We start from the raw sequence: 18,900 nt of genomic DNA, 5'->3' as shown, positions 1-18,900 counted from the left end.
GCATTTCTTAAAACGATAAAATTCAGGGGGGGAAAAAATTCTTTAGGACTGAAATTACAGGAGACGAAACCAAACGAAGATCTGACACCTGAATTGCTCACATCGGACTGTTCAACCAGGTGAGAAAGGAAAACGTATGCAGAGAACCATTTTCCGAATCTACCTCCGGGACGAGTTCTCACCTCTCGCCTTCCGATTTACCAGCACACTCCTAGCTGTAAAGTCTCCTCGTATAAAAAAAGTAGCTGAGCAATTTTTTGGAAAGAGTGGCCGTATCCCGGAGTCATCGAGATCATTCGAACCACTCCTTTCCCCAGAGCCTGGGCGGGGAGGCCCTGCCCGTGAGTGGCCTCCGTCCTCCCCGGGTGCCACCCGCAGCTGACCCGGGACCGGCCTGTGCCCTCGCGCTGAGCTGTGCGACCGCAAGCCAAACGCTCTTTCGCACACAGTTCCCGAAGCTTTTCCCTGTTTTCCAAGGGCGTTTCCATGTTTTGCTCTTTCCGCGTCCCGCTCTCCCAGGCGTGCAGGAGCGGCCCCCGGGGCCAGCGCGCAGCCCCCGCCTCCCGGAAGCGCGCTCCGCAGGGGCCCGGGGGCCCGACCGCCGGAGCCGCCCGCGAGGCTCGGGAGCGTCAGGGTGGAGCGAGCAGGAAGGAACCGCGGATCCCCGGGGCGCCGCCCCGGCGTTGGGCCGTGCCATTCGCTGCGCGGGGAGGAAGGCCGCGGTGAGCGCAGCGCCGCGCCGCGGGCCCCGGGCAGTCGCGGAGCGGGGCGGGCGCCCGCGGGGCCGGGGTAGCGCGGGGGGCGGGGGCGGGGCGGGCGGGGCCGGGGCCGGGGCGCGGCTCGGGCGCGCGTCCCCCGCCGCCCGGGTGGTGCGCTCCGGGGCGGCCCCGGCGGGAGGGAGGCGGCGCGGCGGCGCGGCGGCGGCGCAGTCTGCACCATGGCGTACCCGGGGCACCCTGGCGCCGGCGGCGGGTACTACCCGGGCGGGGTAAGTGGAGCCCGCGCGGACTCGCAGTCGGGGCGGACCCCGGGGCCCCGTGGACGCCAGGAGGCCGCCCTGGGCCGCTCCGCGGGCGGCCGCCTCGCCGCAGGCGCTTGCCCCTCGGCCCCACCCTCAGGCTCCCCCCTTCCCCCGCCTCTTCGCCCTGCGGGCGGCCGCGTGGGGCCGAGGCGCGGGGGGGGATGGCCCGGGAAGCCCCCGCGCCCCCTCCCCGGCGCCTGCGATGCGCGGCGTGTAACGGTGCGGCTTGGGTGTCGGCTTCCTCCCCGCCCGGTTCCTTCCCCTGAGAGCAAACAGCCATTTTAATCTCGAGTGGCCCGGAGAGCCACCTCCCCTCTCTGAAAGCAAGTGAGATCTTTAAAAAGCCGGGGAGAGCCGGGGAGAGCCGGGGCGGAGGGGGCCCCCTCGCGGCGCCACGGCCCGGCCCAGACCCCGCGGCCTGGGCTGCAGCTGTCCCGGAACGCTGCGACAGAAGGACCCTTAGAGGCTCCAAAGTGGAGGGAAAACGCCTCGCGCCCCGCTCTGAAGTTGCGCGTCTCGGTTGCGTCTCATCAGTAACCTGCAGGCCGGGAGGGGTTTAGAGTTGGGTCCCTCCGGCGGAGCCCACGGCCAGCGCCGCTCATTGGGCCCGAGCCGCGGGTGTTTGAGCCCTGACGGGGCGGGAACGGGGCCAGGGGCGGAATGAGCGCAGGTAAAGCGTGTCCGGTGCTGGGGGCGAGCCGCCCCTGCGGCCGGCGGGCAGTTGCCTGCCTTTGCACGAAAGCATTCAGGGTGAAAGAATAAAACTGGATTCAGCGGAATGATGCTTTTGTGTTTATTGTTTTACAGTATGGAGGGGCCCCCGGAGGACCTACGTTTCCCGGACAAACTCAGGATCCGCTCTATGGTTACTTTGCTGCTGTAGCTGGACAGGTTAGCTTTTCCCCTTAATACTCAGGAATTGTCAGAGCCGGCCTCTGTATTAGCCATGGTTAGAGTGGGATGGAAAAAAGAACTTTCCTCTGGAAAAGAATCCCTTCGCTTCTGTAAAAGAGAAAGAGAGAGAAGGGAATGGGTAGTTACTTATTTCTGAATATTCAGAACAAATAGGACAAAGTGTTACCTGTATTTAGGTTAGTTCAATTCAAACTAAACATGTGATTGAGTTAGGGTCAGATTAAACAGGAATAGGGGGTTATAAATATATTGTGGAGATCTGTGAAGTAGAAAGATGTTATTAGGACTATGGATTGTCAGGGTCCATGGTGGTTTCCAGAGGAGAAATTCTAGATCTGACCACCACAAGCCCTTGTTTGTACAACTTAAAGACACATACTGGTAATTATGAAGTCAGATTCTAATGAACACTTTTTTGGGTTGAATTCGATTGTTAATCAGTTACCCCCTAAGAAATAGGTTCTTGTGTTAGACTGCCAGCTTCAAAATAAGAAAGTTATTACTGCCTTATTGTGAGGAAGTTAATCTTGTGAGCAGTTTGGTTTCTCGTTAAGGCTGTTGGCTATTCTAGGTCAGCTCTTCCATGTCCTTAAAAGGTGTTGTGGCCTGTTGACCGAGAGAGACCCAAGTGTTAGCCCCTGGAGACCTTTCACTTCTCTTGGTTGAGCTGTAGGACGGGGTGGTGTACGTTGAGGGAGGACACATCCCTAGCTCACCAGGACACTGTGTACAGTAAATACACTGCTGGTATAACCCAGACATGTCCAGCAGGGATGTTTAGTCTTAGAAATTCGATTTTGCTTTGTTTTGATCAAAAACAAGAAATAACATAATCTTCATGTGAAGATGCTATCAAATGTTATGGGATAAAAACCCAAGGCCACCTTTCAGAACAGCATTCTGAGAAATATAGTTGAAGAAATTGAGTGGAAAATTGTGTCTAAAACTGAAAGAGCTTCCCTTGAAGTATCTGCTTAATCTGTTAGTGATCTGTATCTTTGAAACCACAAGACAGGGCAAAGCTCAAGACTTGAGTTCTTAGATTGCCTATCCTTCCAGTCCTGTAAGTGACCCCACCTGCTTACCTTGCAGTGGCCCTGGCCTACAGCAGCATATCCATTGTCTTTCACATTATTGTTCCTGCTCCTTGGTTAGAATTTACGATACGCCTGGACTTGAGGCTTGGGGTATTTTATTTTTTAAATCCCTAAAACTAACATCTGTCTATTTCTGAACTTGATCAGCCCACCACTAGGCACCAGGAACCTTTATCTTCCAGATGAAATTGTGATTCTGGAAAACCATTATGCCTCATCAGAAGCCTAGGTGATCAGGAAGGCTTCTCTTTGTTTCATCCAAGCATTTTATTTACGGAAATCAGGTGTGTGCCCTGTTCTGCACTCCCACCAACCCCCAAAAGCTAGAAAGAGGAATAAGACTTTTAAGCAACTATATAAATAATTTTAAGTGCTTAATGGGCAGTTTCCCCGCTGAGGCTAAAAGAAAAGTAGTTCAAGACAGAGACGAGTTTTATTCATACATTTAGAAATACTAGTCATCAGTGGAAGAAACTGAATTCCCCTCAGTGTTTTATTTAAAAAAAGGAACCTTGTACCTGAAAATTTAATGCCAAATCTAATTGAGGGATTTAGAGGAAATGATGAAAAGATACTGGTAATACTAAAGTATAGATGTGAGCAGCTTTCTGACTTTGTAAATTCTTATGTAATAATTATTTAAAATAGAGTCTGAAATTGAATGCTGACTTTATTTAGGTATCAAGAAATGCATTTTTTGTTTGCATCCCTAATTATGCATTTGTGGAAGAGAACTTAATTTGTTTTTCTTTCATCATTAAATTATTTTTGAAAGTGGAATGGGGAAAGGAATGCCAGTTTTTGGAAGGTATTCCTTTTTAAAGTGTCATGCATGAAAATGCTCATTTTCTTTATCATTATTGCTGAAATAATACACTATGAAAGTGAACAAAGAACTAAAAGGTACCAATCACTATTGTAATTCCTCTTCCTATTTTATTTATTTATTTATTTATTTATTTATTTTTTATTTTTTCAAAAGGATGGGCAAATAGATGCTGATGAATTGCAGAGATGCCTGACACAGTCAGGCATTGCTGGAGGATACAAACGTGAGTTGACAGTCCCAAAGTTTCTCTAGAAGTACTCTTGTGTTTCATATTTTAACTGTTACTTATGATGATAGCCTTCAAGGACACTGGGCTTTTCTGACTTAGCAAAAATTGGACTTTCCAAAGCTAATTTTGGTTGTTTATTACAAAATGTTAATTTGAAAATAGTTGTTGGGGATCCCTGGGTGGCTCAGCGGTTTAGCGCCTGCCTTTGGCCCAGGGCGCGATCCTGGAGTCCCGGGATCGAATCCGGCATCGGGCTCCCAGCATGGAGCCTGCATCTCCCTCCTCCTGTGTCTCTGCCTCTCTCTCTCTCTCTCTCTATGTCTATCATGAATGAATGAATGAATGAATGAATGAATAAAAATATATAAATAAAAAAATATATGTATATATATGAAAATAGTTGTTAATCATTCTACACTACCCGCCTGCCAGTTGATTGGGTCTTTTGGATTTGGATTCGAAGCAATGAGCCAGTCTGTGTGGCCTCCTTCACGGTAGGGTGCTGAAATGAAATCCGCCAGGTCGGGTGTCATCAATGACAGGAACTAACATTTACGAGTATTTGCCAAAAGTCGATTCTGTCCTGAGCCTGATGGCACTTAGGGTCTGGGGTGGCTGGTCCTGTACAGCTGGTCCCTGAGTGACATGTCCTGCACTCCTGGTTCTGAGTGGCTGATCCTGTCCACCTTCCCCACAGTAGCTGAGCCCCACTCTCATCCCCAGGGAGCCACTTCTGCACTCCTATTTCCTGAGTATGGTGCTGGCAACATGAATCCTTGCCATGACATCCCCCAGGTCTGTCTTCATTTCTCATTTCACTTCAGAGAATGTGTGCGGGCTAAGTTGGAAGTGCCCTTCCTTATTTCTAAACTCTTTGCACTAGTCTTCCTCCACCTTCCTCAGTTCCTCAAAGACTGGATCTTCTGCCTTAAAATTCAGTGCTTACACCACATTCCTGCCTTTTGAAAGAGCTCTTTGTCAAGGGCTGCAGATAAGGAAGTATTGCAGAAGTGCTGCATCCCAACGGTGCTTCTCATCATCCCATGCACTATACCATATGCTTCTTTTCAGATCAGATCTTGACCATGACAATTACTCAAAGTAGAGAATAGTGTCTTGACTTGCTGATATTGCCAGTGGTTAACTGAGACAGAACATCAAATCAAAGCCTTAGCTGTTGGTCGACTGTATTAAAAGGCTCAAACTAGAAGTCACACCTGAAGATTTATAATGGCATCTTTTAGCTGTTCGACGTGGCATATTTACTAAATGGCTCTCTTTTTAAACTTTTTGCACATCTAATTACCCCTTCTTTTATGTGACTTCAGATCCCATTAATATTTCCTAGTTGGAGAAATATGAAAGAGGAACCTTTTACATTTCTCATTTAATCTGGTTCTTTACAAAAGAAACACTTTCTAGATAGGGGATTTTTTTTTTTCCTGTTGTAGGAAATACATTTAAATTATTAATTGTTAACCTCAAGCAGTTGGGGCTAGTGAACAAAGAAGGTTTAATAGCAGGGTTTGTGAAAGTGAGGTATGTCCCAATATAAACTATTATTCTGTACCCTTTTGGTAGAAGAGGTGTGGCAGGTTTTAAGATCTGACTAAGAAATGAATTTATGTCCTTGGAAAATAGTCCTTTGAAACATTTCATATGAGAAAATCATGTTTAGCAATGGCCTTAGATCATTGAGTTATGGGGAAGATATTTCCTGAGTCATCAGAACCATATGATTGAATTTATTTGCTTACTGTCATCTGGTTGTGGAGGCAGTAAGGAACCACAAAACTATCCTTCTTGTGAGGTGTCAGAGTGAGTTTTATAATACAGAAATTATACAGCCATTGGGTTTTGTGTGTGTGTGTGTGTGTGTGTGTGTGTGTGTGTGTGTAAGATTTTGTTTATTCATGTAAGACACAGAGAAAGAGAGAGGCAGAGACATAGGCAAAGGGAGAAGCAGGCTCCATGCAGGAAGCCTGATGTGGGACTTGATCCTGAGACTCTGGGATCATGCCCCAAGCCACAGGCAGATGCTCAACTGTTGAGCCACCCAGGCGTCCCACCATTGGTGTTTTTTAAACCCAGCTTCCAAACCAAAGAGCACACATGGTGGGGGAGCAGTGCGGAGGGATATTCCAACCCAGTACTTACAAGCATCTTCTCCAGTTTAAAAGAAGCAGTCATACCAGAGGTGGAGTTGATAAGAGAAGTTGCTCTAGTCTATAAGCTAGTAATTCAGCTCCTTTTTTCCGCTTAAGTGTAGTTGTTACTCTGTGGTAAAGTTGAGAGAAACAACTGAAGGTATGGTTTTCCTGCTAGGTCCATTACATTGTGGATTTCTACTGGAAGAAAAGATGTCTGAAGCATTCTAGTAGAATGAACAGGAGAAGGGAGAGAGTAAAGTAAAATTATAGCTAAGGTTCCTTTGAAATTATTTAAAATATAATTATCATTAATAAAAGCTATTTCTGGGGAAAAATTGAAATTAAAATTGAGCCAGAATTTTCCCCTTCCAAACTTGTTAGACATCAGTGTTCTAGTTCATTAGAACTGTCTGAAAATGTGAATTTTCTGTTCATTCACTTTTGTTCACTGCGCATCTCATTCCCTCTTTTAAATCCTTCTAACAAAAGATGACCAGATTTCTGGGCTTCCTGACATACAACTGTAACCTGTCACTCTCTTCCCCTAAAATTCTTCAGTAGCTCCCTAGTGCCTATAAAGCAAAAGCTAAACAGCTTAGTAGGAATTCAAGATCTTCTACTGCAGCCTCATCAAACATACATACTCCCATTCCCTTTGCTTGACCCGGACTGTCCTGCTTCTCTTTGGTTATTCTGGTCCCTAGCTCTACTTGGCTGTCACCAGATGTCCCCCATATTTCCTATCATTCAAGGCTTGACTTAAATGCTCCTTCGTCTGTGAAGTCTTTCTTACTAGGAAGGAGCCTTTCACTTCTCAATACTTCTGGTACTGCTTGGTGTCTCCATTATGGTTCCCCATTCTCTGCCTTGATTAGAGTTGTATCCACACATGACTTCTCTCTTCCTTAGACCATCAGCTAGAGCAGGATCCAGTTTTGCATTTGCATTTCCAGTATTCTTGGTATCCTGGGCCCTGCACATAATGAGTACCTAGTAGGCATTTATTGAATTAACAAGTATGGAAGATTGTCTAAAATGGGAAAAAGCATAGCCCTCTACCCTTACTGGTATTTTGACTATGATTTGTCTTCAGGGATTATACATTACTTTTAAGTATTGGTAAAAATTAGATTTTATTTTAAAAAAAAAAAAAAAACCCTATCCTTAAAAAAAACCAAACCCCAACTATGCGTAGACTGGTTGAGAGGAGTAACAGCTTTCTACATAGGGATGAGAAGTTCCATTCAGTCAGTCATATCACCAGCACATTTTAATGGATGCCCACCATGTGCAAGCGGCAAGGATATGCACCCACAAACAGTGCCCGTGGGACATTGTGGAAGGCGCTGGGCTAAGTGAAATATAGAGGCTGTGGGATCACTTAGGAGAGGCACACAACCCAGAAAGTGGTCAGGAAAGTTTTCTTTGCAGAATCGATACTTAAACTGAGGAGAAATGAAAGTCAAGTAGAAATGAGACAGACCTAGAAGCAAGTGGGATAGGGCAGGGCAGTTGTGTTCCAGGCAAATAGAGCAGCATATACTAAAGACTCAGGAGAGAGAGCATGTGCTTGTGCAGTCAAGGAACTGAGAGAAATTCACCGTGAAGATAGAATATGGAGGTTAAATGAAGAGCCAGGAAACTAGCTGGATTGGGAAAATACAGGTGTGACTTCATATGCCACTTGGGTGCTTGGACTTCATGCTAACAGCAGTGGAACATCTGTACTGGGACATCTTATATAGAAAAGCACATACTATCCTGGATATAGGATAAAGACCAAATTGGGGGTACATGGATATGGGAAACGTGGAGAGTCAGGGATACCTGTTAAGTGGCCATTGGAATCATACAGGTGACAGAAATACTAATTAAACCAAGGAAATGTCTGTGGGCTGGAAATGGATGGGTCCTAAAGCCATTTAGAAGGTGATTGAATATCAGTGGACAAGGAATTGGGGACACTCCCAGGTTTCTGGCTCCTGTGACTAAGTAGATGGTGGTGACATTCATAGCATTGGGATAGAGGGAAGTTGTTTGCTTCACGGCCCCTCAAAATCCTTGATTTAAGTCAAACACAGGTGTGTCTGTGTCATGACTGTCAGGCCTTCTCGAGCACTGGTTCTTAAACTTTAGCTGCCTCAGCATCACTGGATTGCTGAGCTCTGTCCTAGAATTTTTCATTCAGAAGGTCTGAAGTGAGACCTGAGAATTTGCATCACTAACAAGTTTCCAGATGATGGTGGTCCAGACCGACCAGCTGTTTTTATGTGAATATAAATCACCTGGGGATAGTATTAAAATATAGATTCTGATTTTGTTGGTGTAGGTTAAAGGCTGAGATTCTGTAGTTTTGAAAGCTCCCAGATGATATTAATGTGGTTGGCCCAGGGATCACACTCAGAGAACAGTGGCCTCAACCTTGGCTATTCACTGGAATCATTGAGAAACTTTAAAAAAAAATAGTCATGCTTGGGTTCCATGCTCAGGTATTCTGATTTAATTGTTCTGTTTAGATGATGACTATACCTAATACTGTTTTGTATACTTGAAAGTAGCTAAGAGAGTTGATCTTAAAAGTTTTCATCACACATATGAAAAAGTTAATCATGTGAGGTGATGGATATGTTAACTTATCTAATTGTAGTTATCATTTTGCAGGATATACATAAGTCAGATCTTTATATTGTATACGTTAAATTTACCGAATGTTATTTGTCAATGACATCTCGGTAGAGCTGAAAAATTATTCCGTGGTTCAGCCCCGATAGCAGGATCTTTTAAACCTTCTGGGTGATTCTGATACACATCTAGAGTTCTCCCCCTAGCTTAGAGAGACTTCATACCTCCACACAACTGAAAAGCCAGAATGAAGAATCAACCAGCTCTTTCTCAAAAGTGTGGGAAAGTATTGCTTCCAGTCACCTCAAGAGCTGTATCTGTGGATTGGATGGAGTCTGAAGGGCCAAAGTAGGAATAGTCCCCCACCTTTTATTTCAAGTTCCAGGATATACCAAACATAGGAATCTGTTAAAAGTGGAAAACAATTTGAACTGTTTGGAGACATTACAGTACGAAGAATTAGCTCACATATGTTTTAAATTCAGTTTGCTTGGAGATAAAAACAAAGCTAGTAAGAGCTGTAAAAATGTTATTTCTGTGTGCCTCTCAATACACTTGCAGAGTTTATGCCAGCTTTGCCCATGTGACCCTGTCACTTCTGCCTTTCTAGCCTTACATTCCTTGTGCCTATGTTTTCCAGTCATTGATATCCATGTACACAATGTAAGGTACAAGGAATTCTTTATTCGTAACCTGCTAATGCTTAGGTAGTTCATCAGTAGGCCCCTTAACCAACAGGTAAATTCTAGTTTGGTTTTCTAAGTGAGGTATAGAAATGCCCTCAGAATATGCTCTAGCTGTATGTAAACTCAAGAGGCTTCTGAAGAGGGGCCATCCCTGAATGGGTCATTGTATCTTACTCTACAATGCTCTTACTAAACACAGACCTGGCAAGCATAGTTACCAGTTCCATATATAAACTTACTGTATATGAAACCAGGTCATAGGCTATTTGAGGTAGGAGGTTACCATTCAGTGTGTGACATTAAAGGGGAAAGAAAGAAACTAATGAAATAGAATTAGCAAAATCAGCTGTTTATAGTCCGTTTGGTATAGGAACAAAGCAACCCTCTCTTCCTACTCATCATGGTGAATTGAGCTCACTATATTATAGTTTCAAAGGCATGAAGATTATAGGCCTTTAAAAAGATTATTACATAGAAAGTGTTATACCTATCCAAGAACAGAGGTAATTATGCAGTGAACTTGTGTGCACCTGTCACCCAGTTTCAGTAATTATCAGTGTGTTGCCATTGCTACTTAGTTCATCTATAATTCTGTCCATTTTCTTTTGAAACAAATTCCATATATCTTACAACATTCATTTCACCTAGAAATAACTTGTGTTTACTTTTCTAAAAGATAAGGACATTCTCCCCTCAATTTCAAAACCATTATCATACCTAAAAATATTAAGAGTACAGTGCAATACTTTTTAAAAAGATTTCTATTAAAGTTGTTAAAATCAAGTTTGTGTTCATTTTTTTTTTTTAAGATTTTATTTGAGAGAAAGAGCATGAGAGTGGGTGAGGGGCAGAGGGAGAAGCAGACTCCCCACTGAGCAGGGAGACCGAGACCGACATGGAGCTCAATCCCAGAACTCCAGGACTATGACCTGAGCTGAAGTCTAACACCCAACTGACTGAGCCACCCAGGCACCTCTCAAGTTTGGGTTCTACAAGGAATCCCAACTACCTGGAAAAAAATCTGCTTCAAAGCTCCATGTACTTTAGTTCTACATAAATTAAGTAGTATATAAAAGTAAGAGTACATAAATAGTCACTTTCCTAATTAATTTGAATGTATGCAATGTAATGTGAATTTTTGAAACTGTATTAATATGTATGTACTTTCTTTGATTTAACAGCTTTTAACCTGGAGACTTGTCGGCTTATGGTTTCAATGCTGGATGTATCCTTTGATTGCTGCTGGAAGGTTTTTTCCTGACTGCCCCTCCCCCAGAAATTTTCTCCTAAAAGAATTCATCTAAGAATTAATACCCAGTAAATATAAGGTAACAAAGGACCACAAAGTTCTTGAAATCATTAGCTTTTAACATGTAATTTGGTGCAAAAAGGGAAGAGTGTTTAGTAAATATAGTGTTGGTTATTCAGGAATTCAAGGAAGCATCAGAAGAGAACAAGTATAGAAATCAGGGAGAAAAAAAAAAAAAAAAAAAAGAAATCAGGGAGAAATCAGGGTTTATCGTTGCTTTATTGTTGTTTGCCCCACGTGATTCACTCCTGAGCTTCACACTGTAGAATTTCTCACATCACAGTTATCAGACTCAGTTTAGCCTGTACTGATCCTGCAGTGCCTTCCATCCCACCTCATTTTCCAAAAGTGAAAGCCCCAGGTCTGGAAGGGCCTGCCAGGGGAATGTCTGGACCCCAGCAGCAGTGCAGAGGGCACTCAGAAAGTGCAGTCGGGTTCCGGTAACGAGACCCCTTTCCACGTGTGGCCCACAGTGCCCACTTTACTCCTTGTAATCACATCTCATAGGTGATCTGTACTCTGAGGTTTTTCACCATAGGCTCTTTTCATTATATGGGTAGAGTATCCTTTCATTGTATCACATCAAGAGGGACTTGTAACATTTTTAACCTTTTTAGCAAAAAGAATGTTAAACTCCCTTACCCTTGAGCTTTGGCTTAATCATTAGAAAATGTTGCCAAATAAAGGTGCTCTAATCCTTAATTACGGTTCAGAGAGATATGTCAGGCACGATGGGTTTCAATGAATTTAAAGAACTCTGGGCTGTGCTGAATGGCTGGAGACAACACTTCATCAGTTTTGACAGTGATCGGAGTGGTACAGTGGATCCTCAAGAACTGCAGAAGGCCCTGACCACAATGGGTGTGTATGGCTGACTCCAGCCACCGCAGACATCATTCTCCTTTCATTTCCAAAACCAAGTGTTACAGACTCCTAACTCTGGGAAATGAACTAGGGGTGGTAGAAAGGGAGGTGGGCGGGGGGTGGGGGTGACTGGGTGATGCGCACTGAGGGGGGCACTTGGATGAGCACTGGGTATTATTCTATATGTTGGCAAATTGAACACCAATAAAAAATAAATTATAAAAAAAAAGGCAGTTTGTTTTCTAGAAGTAGTATATGTTCATAATGAAGTACATAATACATATGTAATTCCTAGTGTATATTCATAGTTAAAAATGAGTACTCCCAGACTGAAAAAATTGTGATGACTTTTAATGATCTTTTTCTTACACTTTACCTTTTTTCATTCCTCAGGTTTTCGTTTGAGTCCCCAGGCTGTGAATTCAATTGCAAAACGATACAGCACCAATGGCAAGATCACCTTTGATGACTACATCGCCTGCTGTGTCAAACTGCGAGCCCTGACAGGTGCGTTCTTTGAGGTGGTGTTCACCAGGGTGTTTGTAAAGTGTTTCTGAACTTCTGTTGCCCACAATCTTTTTTCCCCCCTAACCTCAGTGACTTTTTAAACACTGCTAGTAAACGTATCTAGCAGAATCACTATTTTTTTTTCAGAAATCCTTTCAGATTAGTGGTAAACTGCTTTTAAAATAATCTTAACTAGGGACGCCTGGGTGGCTCAGTGATTGAGCATCTGCCTTTAGCTCAGGGTGTGATTCCCGAGACCTGGGATCAAGTCCCATATCAGGCTCCTTGCGTGGAGACTGCTTCTCCCTCTGCCTATGTCTCTGCCTCTTTCTGTCCCTCATGAATAAATAAATAAAATCCTTAAAAAAAAAAAATCTTAACTAAATTTCACAAAAATGTTCCCAAACATGATCAGCTTATTTGTGCATTTTTTATTAGCATATGAGCGGTACTCTGTGATTCCTCCCTAGAATATAAAATATTTGAAGAGAGTGAAATTACTCATTAGCTCTCTCTCCTAATTCCTCCTGTTGGAAAGTAGTTTAAAGCTGTGGTCATCTGTTTCAAATGTATGGACTGCTTAGATGAGGTTATATCAGTAATCTCTACTTTTCTATTTCCTTTGTTCTTTTTCTTTTTTCTGTATATTTTTCTATTTGTTCCATTCCTCTCTTTAGTTTCTCTCTCTCTTCTTTTTGCGAGGCTTGAACTCAGGACCCTGAGATCAAGACCTGAGCTGAGTTAAAAAATCAGATACTTAATTGACTGAGCCACCCAGGCACCCCAGGCTTTACTCTCTTTAATACGTGGGTTTGTAATTTTTTTTGCATCCTAACAAAAATATGAGGCCAGGTTTTTTGTTTTTGTTTCTTTTTAATTAAAGTAAATCCTTTTCAATAGCACAGAGCTCAGAGGGGTGGAATATTTTTTATAGCCCATTTGCCATATTAGGAACTCCATCCATCCATTTTCCTAAACACTATCTGTGTTATTAAGAAGTTTGTAGTTTGGAGGCATCTGTGTGATGGAACAGTATCATCTGTTATTTCTGCATTGTATTACTGTGTTGTATATTAAATCTATCCACGTTATTATAGTTGGCTTCTATACTGTGGGCTTTTGTTTATGTTGGCTGGTTTTACAACTCAAATACTACTGCAGTTTGAACCCAATGCCAAAATAATTTACTGTTGTGATGTCAGATGTTTAAAAATAACCATAGATTTTACTGTGATGTTTTATAGACAGCTTTCGAAGACGGGATACTGCTCAGCAAGGTGTTGTGAATTTCCCATATGATGATGTAAGTCTCACTAAATTCGGAACTGAAAAGATGAATAAGATGTACGCCAGTTGGGCATCCCTTTTGAAGTTAGCCATGAAGAGCATCTTAAGGATGCTGAGTAATCAAGGATTAAATGATTAGGAGTTACCATTCAGAATTTATTAATTTTATTTATTACTAGTCTTACTCATATAGTTCACTTTGACTTTCATTAAAAGACTTGGTTCGGAGCCCAGCTGGCCCCACTTACTGGCTGGGTCACATAGATAGGTTTCATCATTGCTCTGAGAATATTTGAGAGAAAGTAGTAATGCCTCCTTCTTTGGGCTATTGGGAGATGTCAATCAGAAATGTCCTTGGAAAACACCATTCAGATGTTGTGTCTGTTTCTGCCTTCATTGAACAAGTATCTCTGTCACCGAGAAGTAAATTTAACAGCTCAAAACTGTACTTAACACACCTATATTGTTCATTGAGGACATAAGGCACAGATTTCATTTGTTTAAAACAATGCATTTACTGGGGATCCCTGGGTGGCTCAGCGGTTTAGCACCTGCCTTTGGCCCAGGGCGCAATCCTGGAGTCCCGGGATCGAGTCCCACGTCAGGCTCCCGGCATGAAGCCTGCTTCTTCCTCTGCCTGTGTTTCTGCGCGCCTCTCTCTCTCTCTCTCTCTCTCTCTCACAAATAAATAAATAAATAAATAAATAAAAAATCTTAAAAAAAAAAAAAAAAAACAATGCATTTACTAACCACACTGGAGGAGGTAGGACAATGCCAAAGACTCAGTGGGAATGCAGTCACATGCCATCTTGGATGACATTAGTTGGATATACATAATAAAGCTAGGGAAATGTTTCATAGTGTTTCTATTTTTGCTCAGCCTTGGATGTAAAAAACTCACTTTCAGAATGGAAATCACTGTGATAATGATGATTACAAACTGCAAGGATGACATTTTCAGTTTGGCAGCTGCCACAGTTCTGATAATTTAAAAAGATTTGTGTGTAAATTTGTTTATTCCTTCTGCTTGAAGGTGTTTTCATTATCGTGCATTAGGGTGATGGCCCTGTCACTGTTTCCAGAGATGGAGAGGCAGCCTATGGAGTGGAAAGTGCCTCCAATGGGCCCCCTAAGAGATTTTAAATATCTTGATCCTGGGTTCCCCCTTCCCTGAAAGGAATAGTCAGCTTGGCTTTGTAGCAGTGCTGCAGGCATCAGCAGTACATAGTGCCTCCCTGGTGTCAGAAGAATGAAAAAATTGGTAGAAAATAGAGCCTATTGGTGTTTATAGTGAAGCAGACATTTCACAGTGAATATTGATGTTTCTAAACCCGGGTTTCTGAATTGCTGAGGAAAGGTCCCATATTCTGTCTCTGGTCATATATAAAGTTGCAAACTAGGATTTATTTTAGCGAAGCAGATTTTAAGGGAGTAAACTGTTGAAGGTGCTCTGTGAGTGGTGGGATCACACTGTAGTTTGGAGGCATCCGTGTGATGGAACAGTATCATCTGTTATTTCTGAGTAGGAACCTTTTACCATGGCCATTTGTAGAGTCTGGGATAACTGGAATTTAAATAATTCTTTATCCATTGAAGTAAAATCTGCTCTTTGTAAGAAGAGATATCCACTGGATTTTATACTAGACTGCTTCCCCTACAAAATGAACCCTTCCATCCATATACTCTTATTTTAGAACGGGATCTTTCTTGATCCTTAATTCAAATTAGAAAAATAAAATGTAAGCAGTCTAAAAATCAGCTATTACTTGTTGCAATTTGCAGGATCATGTTGATTTTTCTCTTTCAGTTCATCCAGTGTGTCATGAGCGTTTAAACCAAGAAGCCGTATGAACACAACCAACCAACAGCATTCCGACTGGAGTTCTGTCTTGCTCTTACTCTTTGCCTTCAGCCAGTGTGTAAACTTGCAGCGCTGCTTTTCCTTATTAGCTGTCATAAAGATTTATTACTTTATGTACAAAGTTTTTAGCGTTGATAATAAATTCGTTGGAATTTTACGAATATAAAATCAGATCTCTTACCCCATTTATAACTTCCTAAAGCCATTGTCAGTGATGCTTTATTTTCTCACTAAACCTTTTATGTAAATTTTGGTGTACAAAATGTTAAAATCACTAGCCCAAATTTTTCACTGTAAGATTTTTAAAACCTTTTCATTAGACCACAGCTCTTGTCTTTCCTAGAGGAGCTTTTACATGGTAGTAAAAGCGTTATGTATGGAGTATTCTTATGATTTATTCTCACTTGGATGCAAACAGAAACAAAAACCCATGGTAATTAATAGGGTTCACTTGAGTGGGAACTTAGCACCAGCTTTTTAAGGCTTACACATTTTTGATGGCCTCATGACTGGACAGGGAGCAGAAATGATTATTTTCTCTTGAAAACCTGCATCAGTTGAATGGCAAATAAGATCTGTCACCAAGTTTGTTGTCGTCAACCACCTAGACCTTTGTTAGCTCTGCTTAAAAGTCTTATAAATTATGAACTTAACTGTATAAAAAAAAAAACTGATAGAAAAAAAACTAAGGTAATAATATGAAAATATTAACTATGGTCATTTTTGGTTTATGAGATTCCAGGTGACTGTAATTTCTTTTATAGATTTCAGTACTTTGCAAGTTTCCTATAATGTGTGCACTTTCCTTTTAAAATCAGAAGATAATAATCTTTTAAGTGTATTTACAGTCACTTTAAAAACTGTACATGGCAAAAGGACCAGACAGAGAGGACCACAATGTTGGTGCTGCTACCCCTGGGAGTCAGGGTCAGGAACGATGATTTTCTTCCTTCCCATGACTCTTCATCTGATAAGTATTACTCTTGTAGTGGGAGACTTTTTTTTTTCCTTTTAATTTTTAAATCATGTGCTTTTAAATAAGATCTGGATTCTCATGTTGGCTGTGCCTCTTCCTGAATATGTGATTTTTGTCATCTCAGATACTCTTAGCTTCCCCACCTTTGAAAAGTAGATTAATACTCCATGGGGGTAGTTCTGAACATGAAAAAGTGTGTTGGTATAACAATAGTATTCTGTTTCTTAAATTTTAAAACTGGCCAGGTTTGCTCTTTTCTGCAAGAGAGCATAGCACATGAAACCGTGAAATTCACCTGTTTTCTCCCTGCCAGCAGAGTATGTGTCTGTCTTCAGGGCATAGTGTGAGAGTTATCATTCAGATGATCAGTTAGTTGTCAACCAATGAAAAAATAAAACATTCCTAAGCATCTTCAGCCTCATTTCACTTGGTTATGTTTTTTTCAAATATTGCTACAATACATTAATTTTATAAATATTTATACAACCTTAGCTTATGCATCCACATCAAATAGTCACACTGGGGCTTGCATATCAGACCATGATGCAGCCTGCTTTATGTTACATGGTGACTCTAGGTTTCATTTTACATACACAGCTTGGCATGAGCCAGAGCTGTTCAGAAATGGGCCAGAGAGGGCTCAGAGGACCAGAAGGGAGGGAATTCACCCTCAGAGTTGGTTTTAGTCTCACTGGAGTCCCATAAAGAAGGGATAGTTTGAGGAAATGGTGACCTCCTGGGTCACCCTAATGTAAGGAGGAAGGCCCTTGCTAGCTCATGATTATGGACCATATTTGAAATATCCTACTGGTTAGGTAATTTCTAAGGTATGCTGCGTCATTCTTGGTTCTGGATTTGCTTTTTGGATAAATGCTGAAACATCAACAAAACTGTGTCTCTGGAAATGCTCAGTTTTAATTATTGGTACTTCATAGCAAGGCTCCTTATCTCCTCCATTTCTGCTTTCACAGTTTCTTTCTGAAAGCACAGAGCCTAGTCTTCAGGATGTCCCTGCACTTAGAAATTGTTTCCTTCCTCTTGACAAACAAATTTAACATATCCATCCCCTTTCTTTACAGCCAAAGTCTTCATTACAAGTGAATCTTGGGTTGCATTATTTGTTTTATGTTGGGTTCTGTGTTCCATTCATTATAAACTTTTAGTGCAGCCTTGCCTAATTCTTAAAACTGTTTCTTGGTCTATTCTTCAAACAGCTAGCTGGAGCATGGTCAAGCTGTGAACCCAAGCTGGACTAGTTCAGTTATTTGGAGATTAAGTTCCTCAAAAACTGCCAGCTTAAGCTTTAGCTTTCATTTGGAGATATGTGCTTTTAGTACTGTGTTGCAAGAGGTAAAGTACCTGTATGTAACCCTTTTCAGGCACTCCATAGGAATGTGGCTACAGGAAGCTGGGCACTTCCTTGATGACAGCTGGCGTAGATTTGCACCACAGTAGTCGTAGATAATTAGTCATAGCCTGCACTCTCATAGAGCCAAAGTGGAGGTGAGACTCCCATTTCAGCATGATGTTCTAGGTGGTACCATCAGCCCATGAGAGGCAACATGAACTAAAACTTGTACTTATCCCAACTAGACTTTGCTTTTTGCTCAGCTGAGTGTTACTCTTTCAGTATTCATCCAGATGATTCTGTGCCTAAAATATTATAAATACAAGAAATGCAGCTATATGTATTCACCCCCAAGGTTTTTTTAATCTAATAAACATACAAACCTTGTCAATGACTTCTGTTTTTCTCACGTTAAAACAGTACTTTGACTACCTATAACTACTTCTTTCCTCAGCACACTGAGCTGACAGCAAGGAAACTAAGTGCCAAGGTAGAGATCAGAAGATGAAAGGGCTGTGTGAGAGGCAGACAGCTGAGGGGGCTAGTGTTTTAGGCAGTGGACTCCTGAACCTAGGTGGAGTCCATCCAAGGCCCAAGGCCTTAGAGTCTAACCCAGGAGAGCATATAAATAAGCACTGCCACCACTACCAGCACCACCACCAGGGTGCTCATTCAGGATACAGTGACTGATTCAGTCAGGGCCAGGAACGAAGTGCCTAGGAGACAAGACCCGCCTGCCACCCACCTGGGGAAATTGTTCAACAAAGTGAGTGGGCCATCCTTTACTAACGGATCTCTGTGCTCCTCATCGTGTTGTTGGCAGGCCTTCCAGGGCAGCATGAAGAGAAAATAGAGCCCCTAACAGCACTACCACGAAAACTTCTTAAAGAGAAACTGATGGGGAGAAAACCAGGATTAAACGGAGTCAGGCATCAAAATAACATAAAATCTTTTATTGAAAGTCACTTTATTGATGTTACAATGAGAGTAACATAGAAAACTTGTATCTTTTTAGCTTCAGAAGTGAATTACTAATAAAATTGTGCCAGAAATTTGAACAAGTTACAGTGACCTTTAAAAACAGTAAGACTTTGTTTACCTACAATATAAGAACAAGTTAGTAACTTGAACAGCCATCAAACACATCACGGTTGCTCAGGAAAGCAGTTGCCACATACATATCAGTTGGTGATTGCCAA

General features: G+C 42.3%; 1 protein-coding gene across 1 annotated transcript; it reads left to right on the top strand.

The window, feature by feature from the left end:
* Positions 1-837: 837 nt before the first annotated feature.
* On the top strand, positions 838-18,088 carry SRI (sorcin). Its single transcript, XM_041727593.1, has 8 exons — positions 838-988; positions 1,829-1,912; positions 4,016-4,085; positions 10,731-10,774; positions 11,572-11,719; positions 12,116-12,229; positions 13,474-13,532; positions 15,324-18,088. The coding sequence occupies exons 1-8, from the start codon at positions 938-940 to the stop codon at positions 15,348-15,350; spliced, it is 597 nt and encodes a 198-aa protein (XP_041583527.1). The 5' UTR covers positions 838-937; the 3' UTR covers positions 15,351-18,088.
* Positions 18,089-18,900: the final 812 nt, after the last annotated feature.

The sequence above is a fragment of the Vulpes lagopus genome, chromosome 13 (assembly GCF_018345385.1).
Source record: "Vulpes lagopus strain Blue_001 chromosome 13, ASM1834538v1, whole genome shotgun sequence".
Classification (NCBI taxonomy): Eukaryota; Metazoa; Chordata; class Mammalia; order Carnivora; family Canidae; genus Vulpes; species Vulpes lagopus.
This window is presented reverse-complemented; position numbering and strand designations above follow the sequence as displayed.

Excerpts from the sequence above, each read along its gene's own strand:
- SRI (XM_041727593.1), top strand. The coding sequence starts at position 938 with ATGGCGTACCCGGGGCACCCTGGCGCCGGCGGCGGGTACTACCCGGGC. Across the intron at positions 4,086-10,730 it reads CATTGCTGGAGGATACAAAC|CTTTTAACCTGGAGACTTGT; the intron begins GTGAGTTGACAG and ends TTGATTTAACAG. Across the intron at positions 10,775-11,571 it reads TTATGGTTTCAATGCTGGAT|AGAGATATGTCAGGCACGAT; the intron begins GTATCCTTTGAT and ends ATTACGGTTCAG.